This window comes from Oratosquilla oratoria, chromosome 42 (genome assembly GCF_046742065.1).
Source record: "Oratosquilla oratoria isolate Oo_2021 chromosome 42, ASM4674206v1, whole genome shotgun sequence".
In the NCBI taxonomy this organism is placed as follows: domain Eukaryota; kingdom Metazoa; phylum Arthropoda; class Malacostraca; order Stomatopoda; family Squillidae; genus Oratosquilla; species Oratosquilla oratoria.
In genome coordinates, this window is record NC_134818.1 from 5,828,694 (window position 1) to 5,840,412 (window position 11,719).

The 11,719-nt window shown below is 34.9% G+C and overlaps 1 protein-coding gene across 4 annotated transcripts in view; it reads right to left on the reverse strand.

The window, feature by feature from the left end:
• Elk (Eag-like K[+] channel) overlaps window positions 1-11,719 on the reverse strand; it is a 190,835-nt gene that overhangs the window by 84,763 nt on the left and 94,353 nt on the right. For all 4 annotated transcript variants that reach the window (XM_076179039.1, XM_076179036.1, XM_076179038.1 and 1 more), the window contains exons 10-11: window positions 9,224-9,423; window positions 7,100-7,349 (exon numbers count right to left, since the gene is read on the reverse strand). In XM_076179039.1, the coding sequence (XP_076035154.1) occupies window positions 7,100-7,349; window positions 9,224-9,423 (450 nt within the window). The remainder of the gene's footprint in view (window positions 1-7,099; window positions 7,350-9,223; window positions 9,424-11,719) is intronic.

Here is an 11,719-nt window from a genome sequence, read left to right on the forward strand (position 1 = left end):
AGAAAAAAAATGTCCTAAATCCAAGGCAATTTGGATTCAGACAAGGACGATCATGCATCACCAATTTAATATGTTTCTATTCAAGGCTAATAGATATAATACAAGAAAGAGATGGATGGGCTGATTGTGCATTTCTAGACCTAAAAAAAGCTTTTGACAAAGTATCACATAAGAAGTTGCTTAAGAAATTAGAAACTGAAGGGAGAATACAGGGCAAACTGCTTAAATGGATGAAAAACTTTTTGCAAGAAAGAAAAATGAGAGTAGTGATAAGAGACAAACACTCAAAATGGAATGAAGTAATAAGCGGTGTTCCACAAGGAACAGTTCTGGCCCCAATAATGTTTGCTATATATATTAATGATATGGATGACGGAATTGAAAGTTATATGAGCTTCTTTGCAGATGATGCAAAACTGTTAAAAAAAGTGAACACAGAAGATTGTGAGTCACTACAGAATGATCTAAATAAAGTACAGGAATGGAGTAGGAAGTGGGAGATGGAGTTCAACACTAAAAAGTGTAGTATAATGGAATTTGGAAAAAGCAAAAACAGAATAACAGGAGCATATAAATTGGGAGAAGAAGGAATGAAAAAAAATAGAAAATGAGAAGGACCTGGGAGTCATTGTTATGAATATGTCACCTGAGAAACATATAAATGAGATTTTTGGAGAAACTTATAATTTAATAAGAACAATCAAAGTGGCATTTACATACCTGGATGAAGAAATGGTGAAGAAAATTCTAATCGCTCTGATAAGACCAAGATTGGAATATGCAGCAATGATATGGTCACCAAGTACAAAAAAAAATGTATAAAAAAACTTGAAAGAATACAAAGAGCAATTACAAAATTGGCACCAACACTCTCAAAACTATCATATGCAGAGACACTAGCAAAATTTGAACTACAGACACTAGAGCAAAGAAGAGAGGAGATTTGATAGCTATTTACAGAATCATGAAAGGCATAGAAATTATTGATAGAGAGAATCTGATAAAATGGGATGATAGAAATACAAGAGGACATGGAAAGAAAATCAAGAAAGACAGCTATAGAAGAGATGTGAAAAAGAACAGCTTTCCTCACAGAGTAATAGACAGTTGGAACAAGTTAGATGAGAAAGTGGTGTGTGCAAAAACAATACATAAATTTAAAAATAGTTTAGATAAAATGAGATATGAAGATGGGACACCACGAGCATAGCTCCCCTTCCCGTAAAATACAACTAGGTAAATACATGATTTCAAGAATAAACTGGATGTGGAGAGGTACGAAAACGGGTCACTAAGAGCATAGTTCAGGTCCTGTAAAATACAACTAGGTAAAAATAGGTAAATACAGTAACCTTTACAGAGATCATGGAGCATCAGGAAAGAGATAGCTTAGAAGGAATAGTCACAGTTTTATATATACAGACGCTCCTCTACTTACGTTCATTTGTTTTACGTTTTTTCGATTTTACGTTTGAACTGACTGTAAAAAAAAAATTTGAGTGAATTTTTTAGTTTAGCGCGCTCTCCGTAGTTCAAACGATACTTACGCATGACGCTGCGTCCATTGTTTACATTGCGCAAACGACAGACTGAAAGTGCCTTGCCTCCTCCTCCTCCTCCTCCTCCTCCCCTCCTCCTCCACCATCTCAATTTATGTTGCTTGAATTTAATTTATTTGAAATTAATGTTATTATCTTACAATGTCATGTGTATAATTAATTATTTAGGGGTGTTTTGTAAGATACGGTAATAGAATTTACGGATGTATAGTACAGTAACAACTTACGTTAATTTTCAACTTACGTTCGGCCGTTCGGAACGTAACTAAAACGTAAGTTGAGGAGCGTCTCTATATATATATATATATATATATATATATATATATATATATATATACAGACGCTCCTCTACTTACGTTCATTCGTTTTACGTTTTTTCGATTATACGTTTGAACTGACTGTAAAAAAAAAAAAAAAAGTGAATTTTTTTAGTTTAGCGCGCTCTCCGTAGTTCAAACGATACTTACGCACGACGCTGCGTCCATTGTTTACATGGCACAAACGACAGACTGAACGTACCTTGCCTCCTCCTCCTCCATCTCAATTTATGTTGCTTGAATTTAATTTATTTGAAATTAATGTTACAGTAAACTCGCGCTTAAAAAAGAAAGCCAAAGAAATAATTAACAAAAGTAAAGATGAAAATAAAAATAAGAATGATAATAAATGTAATAATGAAACCAGATATATCACAGTGCCAAACTCTAATGTTAATTCATACCTAGACACTTTTCTTCTAAAAGCGGGTATCAAAATAGCCAGGACGTCAGGTAGCAAAGTAGGACATTTGGTAACACGTAGCGACAATAATCCCACTAACGAAAACAGCGTTGTTTATAAAATCCCGTGTAAAAGCTGTCCCTCTTCATATTTTGGTGAATCTGGTCGCGGGCTTAATAAAAGGATAAATGAACATAAAAATGATGTAAAAGCCCATAGGACATCTAACTCCATAGTAATACATGTGGATAAACATGGTCACCTTCCAGACTGGAACAACACAACCGTATTAAATAAAGGATCATCCAAGAAACTAAGGAAGACAATTGAGGCAGCATATATCAACACTAATAACAACATTAACCATAGAGAAGGATTTATATGTTTAGCAAAAGCCACAAGCTTATTAATAATAAAAGAATACGCAGATAAAATAACAAGCTCTCCGAAGCGTCCCATAAGATGACCCGTCCGTGTATAAAATATTCGGTTACGTTTGAGTTGTTAGCTTTGTGACCAAGACCCTGCGGGTCGAAACGTTAAGGCGTAAAATTCTCCCATTTCTCCTCATCAACTTCTTTCACCTTCAATTTTATTTGTCATAATATAGTCAATATATATATATATATATAGATATGTATATGTATATATATTTATATATATGTATATATACACATATAATATATATATTGCAAAAATAATCACAATAACACATGACTAAATAATATTGCAGAAACCACAGGGAAAATAAAGTCGGAATACTAATCATTTTTGTCTATTACGACATCCTCAGAGTACCTGAGGATGTCGTAATAGACAAAAATGTTTAGTATTCCGACTTTATTTTCCCTGTGGTTTCTGCAATATATATATATATATATATATATATATATATATATATATATATATATTGACTAGATAAACACCATATGAGGACGGAGCCTTTATTTGTACGACGTTTCGCTTATTAAAGCTTTTTCTAGTACAAGTTGTATCTCAACTTGTACTTGAAAAAGCTGTAATAAGCGAAACGTCGTACAAATAAAGGCTCCGTCCTCATATGGTGTTTATCTAGTCAATCTTGTCAGCAGACTGCCACTTTTAAGCACATATATATATATATATATATATATATATATATATATACATATATAGATATATATATATATATATATATATACATATAGAATTATACATATATATATATACATATATATATATATATATATATGTATATATATATATATATACACATATATATACATATATATAAGTATATATATATATATATATATATATATATATACATATATATATATATATATTATATATATATATATATATATATATATATATATATATATATATATATATATATATATACTGTATTGTGGACATGTGTAGATACATCTCACTTTTTGGATGCCAAGAAGAATACAACACCTCATGTAAGTTATGTCAAGAACAAGAAATGCAAATGATTAGGGAAATTACCTCAATAAATCTAGGGAAAGACTTATGATGCAACAGACAAGATTATATAAGCATGTATAAGTTAGGCAAGTATATGAGAAATTGCACATGTCCATTGAAAATAAAGTTCAAGTCACAAGCCACAGCAAAAGAAGTAATCAGCAAGTCTTGGAAGTTAGCACGAGAAGAACATTTTTAAAATAATTGGATTAGGAAAGATGCTAATGAAGAAATGATTGGAGGACTGAAGATTTTTTTTTTTTTTTTTTTAATGGTTTCCAAGAAGACATGAAGGCAGTATTAGAATGGAAACACTATAAGGAAAATTGGAATAGCATGTGCTAATGTTGGTTTACTATTGGTTAGGTTGGAGATAAATGACTACTAAAGGATAAATGAGCCTGATTTTGCATCTAGTGGGGACTACTACACTCCTAAAAAAATTATATACATGTCAGTCAGAAGTTGAGGAAATGGTTTCCAAGAAGACATGAATGCAGTATTGCAAAGGAAACACCATAAGGAAAATTGGAATAGCATGTGCTAATGTTGATGGTTTACTATTGGTTAGCTTAGAGATAAATGACTACTTAAGGATAAATGAGCCTGATATTTTGCATCTAGTGGGGACTACTAAACTCCCCAAATTTTTTTATATACATTTGTTGAACAACAGATACACCTCCTAGAGAAGAGACAGAAAAGATAAATCGGGTGGATGAGGGGTAAGGTTTGTGGTGAGAAGTGACATGAAGGTGGAAGAAGCAAATCCAAGTGAAGGTATGGTTGAAGCAATTCATCTAAAGATCAGTACTAAAGAGCACAGTAAAAGAGGGTATTAGTGAACATATGAATCATCATATCAATGTCAAAAGATCTATTTCATTTCCATGTACTTGAGAGCTTACAGGATTTCAGATCAGGAATTTTTTGATGATGAAATAAGTACTATCCAAATTATTGAAAAAAAAAAAGTTAAAATATCCCCTTCATATTCTTAATCAATGTCACAATACTGCTAAGAAATGTTTTCACAAAGCGTACTATGGAGAACAAGAAAATCACAAAAATTTTAGAACACTTGTTCTCCTTTCCATGAAAATTTCCTTGGTATTGTAAACTTCTCCAAGAAATTAAATATCAAAATATCATTTAAATATAACACTATAAAAAGAACCTTTATTAAAAACAGCCCACCTAACAACAACAGGGTAGTGTATAAAATTCCTTGCAAAGATTGTAACAAAATTCATATTGGATACACAAGAGAAAAAAAAAAAAATGGAAACAAAGGTTTCCCAACATAGAGTGAGATCTGCCTAAGAAAACAATGCTTTGTTTCATCATAAAAATATTAAATAACCATCATATAGATTGGTCCAGGGCAACAACCTTAGCAACGTGGTCGAATCATGTTTAATCTCAGGAACTTTTGATGGAAATGTAAATATAAGCTATGGACATTTCAAATGTGATCAATTGTTGACCAAGCTGGTGATGAAAAGGTTTCCACCTGATTGAACCATATGTAGTCATGTTGTGGTAATTGTTATTGGGAATCTTAGTGTTTACCTTAGTTTGGAAAACTTTCCCTCAAAGTGTTATTTTCTTCGATTCAGGAGCATTAAGGTCCCCCAATACAATTACATTGACATTTCTCCCTAATCCCTCTATGAACTCATTTATATCTACCCAAAAAAGCCTCCCTTTCCTCTACACTCTTCTCACTACCAGGTCCATATGCACTTACAAAAACCCACATCTCCCTTCCCAGCTTCACCTTCATCCACATCAACCTTGATGACACCTCCTTCCACTCTACTACCTACTTACTTATCTCTTCACTTACTAGTATAGCCACCCCTTCTCTCCCTCGTCCCCTCTTCACTCCTGAGTACCTCCCAGCTACACTCCCAAACTCACAGTTGCCCTTTCCATTCATTTTAGTTTCACTCAAAGCCAGCACATCCATCTTTCTTCTCACAAACATACTGCCTATCTCTTCCCTTTTACTCTCATCTGTACCACATCCACACACATTAAAAGACCCAAACCTTAGGGTACTGGTTGGAAAGCTCCCAGACCCTCTTATGCCTTTTCTTCTTTTTTAGGAATGTCCCCTTTTGGGGCTACAGGTAGTAGGACTCCTAATCCCATCCCCCGTCCTGTTTTTTTGTCGCCTTTTATGACTCAAGTGGAAAGACTTGGTGGTAGCATTCTCTTCCCCCACCACAGGGTCAGTGAAAAAAGGAAATGAATATTTAGAGAAATGGTACAGGACAGTAACAAGGGGTTGGGGGACAGCATAACGGAGGGATAGTCGTAGTATAAAAAGTGTCATCATTTCTCTATGAACAGAGTTTTCCTCTATCATAGACAAAATGATGTGTGGCTCTGGTCCGTAGGGATGCCCTATGTAGACCCTAAAGTATCAACTGCATGCTACTTTGCCACAATAACATGCAGCCAATATTTTTTTCTAGAAGGTCTGGGCTAACTTTTGGCTCTGTTAGGAGGATCAAATCTGTTTTTTTTTCCCTGTTCAGCAGTTTGCTCAGTTCTGCTACATTGTTATTTAACCAATCTAAATTTATTTACACACAAATACTTGTTCCTGATGAGGTGCTAATTCCTTATTCCCCTTAGATCTTGGGGCAAAATGTCCTCCTTCCACCCTCTTCATCCACTAGTACCTTTATAATTTTATTTTTCTTGAAATCTACCACCCACTTAAATTCTGCTCCTTCGTCCTCCTCTTCATTTCTTGCTGCTGCCTGCAACAGTAGTTCCTTCTTTGCTTTTCCCTCTTTTTGGCTCTTGTGTCTAAATATCCTCACATCTCTGTGGTTGGCAATCCTATTGTGTTTAGATACGACTTTCATAACTTTCTTTACCATTTCCTCCTTTTGAAGCCTCGTTTTAAGTAGTCTAGGACTGCCATTATTTCTTTGTGTTACTTTTCTCTCCCCCTCAGATTTATACAGTCTATCAGTGTCCACAATTTTAAACTCATCCATACTCAACCTCAATTTAGTTGTAAACAGTGTTGTTACTGCCTTACAATCTGCTGCTTTTTCCATATGAATATCATTATCACTATCTGGTTCAGGGATGTTCAACAAAATCATGTTTTTGGTTCTGTACACTCTGTCCCTTCATTATTAATTGCCAACTTTATTTCATCCCTCAATTCCATCTTTGCCTTCTCGGTCCTAGCCTCCACCAGTGAACTAGTTTTATTTTCAGCTCCTTTTGTAGTAATGGGATTAATGAATTAGATATACTGTATTGAAATTATGCCCAATTTCCCCAAGAAGAGTTCTTTATGAAAAGGCCAAATCACTTACCTAAGATGGCTACAACCATGTCATCCATGACCACCTCCATGGAACCATTGCACAGGTAATATATGTACTGGAGGGCATCTCCTCGATGAACCAGGTACTCGCCAGGGGCACAAAAGTTGTTCCTAATATGAAGACTGAGTAGTTTGAGGCAACCTTGAGAAGCCGTCTCAAAGATGGGCAAAGAGAGGATCTCCCGGTGGATGTGCATGGATATGTCTCCACGCAGTTCCTCAGGGAATTCCTTGAGAGTCTGAAAAAGGGGAGAGATTAGGTATAAGTGTGCAGATACATGGCTGGTGACATGGTGGTGACTAAAGTGTCCTCCCATTGATATCAAATTGGGAAAAAGTTACAGGACATTTTCCCCTCAACTAATAGATTGGGAATATAGGCAGAATGTATATTTTAATCTAAATTAAAAGTAGATTATGAAAAAATAAGATATTGAAGAAAATGAAGAAACTGTGAAAAAGATCCTGCCATGTTTTAATAAACTGACTAAGGTATTTGTGTGTATTAACCTAACTGTATTATACAGGAAAATGAGCAATGTTTGTTGGGTCCCATCTCCTATTTTCTAATTATCTATCCTACCTAGCCTCAAATTCATGTATAGTTCCCACTTAATATATATCCTTCATTTCCAATTATCATATTTCAATTTGAACTCATGTATTGTTTGAGCTTGTGTAAATCACTTCCAAAGCTATTCCAAATATTTATGCATCTATATGGAAAACTGTACTTCTTCACATTCTTTAGACATGTGGTTTTTCTAAATTTGCTCCCATAACTTCTTAAAACCCTCCCATCTTTAATCAGACCTCTTCTGTCAATGCAATATATTCCCTTTAGTGACCTCGCAATAATAGCTTTATTTATCAAGGTCAACATTGTGGTCATGATGAGTGACACATGGTACATGTAAAAAATGCGTCTAAGGCTAAACCAATATCTGGATATATACTGTAGTCATATATTACCTACTCCGGTAAGCACACAATGTGTTTTGTAGGGAAACAATTGGCGGGATTCCAGAAGTTGCCAAGGGGATTATTAAACCTAAAGGAAATACAATGAAAAACATTCTGTGATACAGAACTTATTGCTTGTCTATTCACTATTATCCAAACAGAGCTTATTTTTGTGTACTTTATATATCTCAATTTAGTTTTGTAACTAGAACCTTTTCAGGCCTTCTTCAGAACATTTATCTGCCACTGAGCCAGAATTTCTTGGTTTCACAGAAAATGAATTTCACTCGAGCAGTATTTATCGACAACATTTAAACTGTCAATATGTTGCATTATTCACAATGATCATATCCTACATGCTATCAATACCTCACACTGTCATTATCATTAAAATCACTATACTTATATCACAGATAAAACAAAAGTGAAAACTATCCAACCATTCAACAATGTTGACAAATATTACACATATAAAACCCATTTAACCCTTCAACACTATGCCCTACTTGATAAATTATTTTCTGCCTGAAACCATTCAATTCATCTGATCACGTATCCCAGGGTAAGAGGATCTTGGTTAAGCAAGATATCCTTCCATTTGGGATCCGCTTCACACAAAATGTACCTTAATTCACTAACCAAGAGTAAATTGCATGAAATATTGGATTGTGTCAATCTCTAAAACCGGTGCTGCAATGTACACTATTTGTCCTAAGGAATTCCAGACTATATTATTCTTTCAAAAGATCAGATTTGGGTCAAAAATAGGTCACAATTGATCGAGCCCCATTCTTTTTAGTCTATCCTTCAGGGGAACAAAATATTTTCAAATTATATTTTGTCACTGATAATTAGCACTTCTACTTTTGGGAAACAGTATCACACCGAAAAGATGAATTTATAGAGGTGGTAAAGAAGAGATTTAAATGAAGAGCACTCTTTCTTGAGTGGAGATAAACATTCAATCACTAAAAAGTGCTGTGTGACTGAGGTCGTAACTCTGTCACTAGAGCCCCTTTGTATTAATATGATGTAGTCAGTACCCAATTAAGGGCTTCTGTCACTAGTTAGAACAAAATTCACATAGCCACACAGTTGAAAGGGTTAACAGGTATTTAGAAAAGAAGAGCAGCAGTGCTAGTCTGCTTACCTCATGTATGTCAATGCCCTGATTCAAGCTCCACATGGTTTGAAAGTAGTCCTGCATTCTCTGCTTGAGTTCCTTGGGAATCTGGTTGAGGGTGAGAAAGTCCTTGAGGTCCCGCCACTTTGTCTGGTACATGGAGCGTCGCGAGTACATCCGCTGGATGATGGAGGTCACATTCCCAAAAACCGTCGCATGCATCAACGCTGGCAATGGAGGAAGAGGTGAGAACAAGACAGATGGGAGGAAAAAAAAAGAGGGAGGAAGGTGTCATGGGTGTTAATTAGTATTAGAGAAAGAATGTACAGTAAGATTAAGGTAAACTACAGCAATGGTCTGAAAAGTGGCTAATGAAATTTAACACATGTAAATGTAAGGTTATGCACATAGGCAAAAATAACAAGAAGTACGATTACATAAGGCCTTGTGTAGGCCTTATGGTCTCTTGCAGTCTCCTTCATTTTTATGTTCTTATGTTCTTACAAGTTATTTGGAAATTCGTTAACAAAAGTGAATAGTGAAAAGGATCTTGACGTAATTATCAGTGATGATCTCAAATCATCTAAGCAGTGTATTTCTGCCTCAGAGAAGGCAAATAAGATTCTAAGCCTGGTAGCACAATCTTTTGATTTTAAAAGTCCATCTGTCAATATCAAGCAATATAACTCATTAGTTCATCCACATTTGGAATATGCTGTTCCCGTATGGTCACCGAATCTCATTAAAGACATTGACAAATTGGAAAAAGTACAACGGCAAACCACAAAATTTATTTGGAAATTCATTAACTAAAGTGAATGGTGAAAAGGATCTCGACGTAATTATCAATGATGATCTCAAATCATCTAAGCAGTGTATTTCTGCCTCAGAGAAGGCAAATGAGATTCTAGGACTGGTTGTGCGATCTTTTGATTTTAAAAGTCCATCTGTCAGTATCAAGCAATATGAATTGTTAGTTTGTCCACATTTGGAATATGCTGTTCCCATATGGTCACCGAATCTCATTAAAGACATTGACAAATTGGAAAAAGTACAAAGGCAAACCACAAAACTTATCCCAAATATCAGAAATAAATAATTCAAAAATCAACTAAAACACATGAATTTATTTGCCCTAAAAAAGCGTACACACAGGGGTGATTTTATAAATGTCTTTAAGATTCTAAAGGGAACTGACAACATCAAAAGTGGCAAAATTTTCACAATGAATGCAAATCAAACATGAAATTAAGGTCTCAAACTGTCAGGAAGTACGTGTAGCTTTAATTTGGAATTGGGGAGAAAGAACTTCGCCACCTGTGCAGTAAATAAATGAAATAAACTTCTTGCAGAGGCTGTACAATGCAGTACAGTTCAAAGTTTTAAGGTTTATTTAGATAAGCACTTAAACATTATGCTGTAATACTTGCCATTGATTTTATTTATCTATTATTATTTAAGTTTATTTTATATTATTTTGGCTACCTCCCTTGTATGGGGGAAATGCTGTAGGTATATGTATTTTATCTTCATTTATTCATTATAAATTATTATTTTTCTGTTTGTTTATCATTTGCTATTATCTATTTGTTTTATTAATTTATTTACTTTTTCCCAATCCAACCTAGTTATGGACAAAAAGGTCTCCTGTTGGGATGTTCTTCATTTATGATCCTTTATATTTTTAGGATCTGTGTAGGCATACAACAGGCAGACAACACTGCATGGCGCAATGCGAGATCTAGAGTATGTGAAAAACGACAATGAAAAACAACAGTGCAGCTGAGAGATGGGCACAGGTCTGAATGGGGTTTCAGTCGACTAAGATTTATTCAAGTCATTATTTACCTATGATGAATATCTCTTTGCCATATATTACACCAGAATATAAAGTTTGTACTGTGTAACTTCATAAGTCAACAGAGTAGTTTGAGAACCAATCATTCTAATCCAAGTTACCACTGTAAGTTCTAGAGTAATGCAAAGTTGGACCAATAATTTGCCCCATACTGAATGTAGGATATCTATGAGACTCATCGCAACAATCAACCCAGCACTGACAAATATGTCTGTGTTATCGGCCCACTGGATGCACATGGCACTTCTTGTAAGGGAACAGTACTTCAAAAAGCCCTTCCGCTAGACACTCAGGAGAGCTCGCTGGACACAGATGCCCTGACTTTTATGACACTGGAGGTGACCAGAAGGGAGGCAAGTCCAGTGGCACCAAGCAGAATGTCTGAAGAAAGGAGGTACAGTGATGGTGGACTGGCTGGTGAGGTTGTTTAATCTTTGTATGAGAGAGGGTAGAGTGCCGGAGGACTGGAGGAGTGACTGTATAGTTCCGCTTTACAAGGGAAAGGGGTACCCGTGTTCTTATTAGCATATATATATTATATATAAATTTAATTCATCTTCCTAGCATTTTTGAAAAATTTGGTATCCAGATAGTATTCAAAAATAATAACAACATTAAGAGTCTGTTAATTAAAAATTCCCCAAGAAGTAAAGAAGGATGTATTT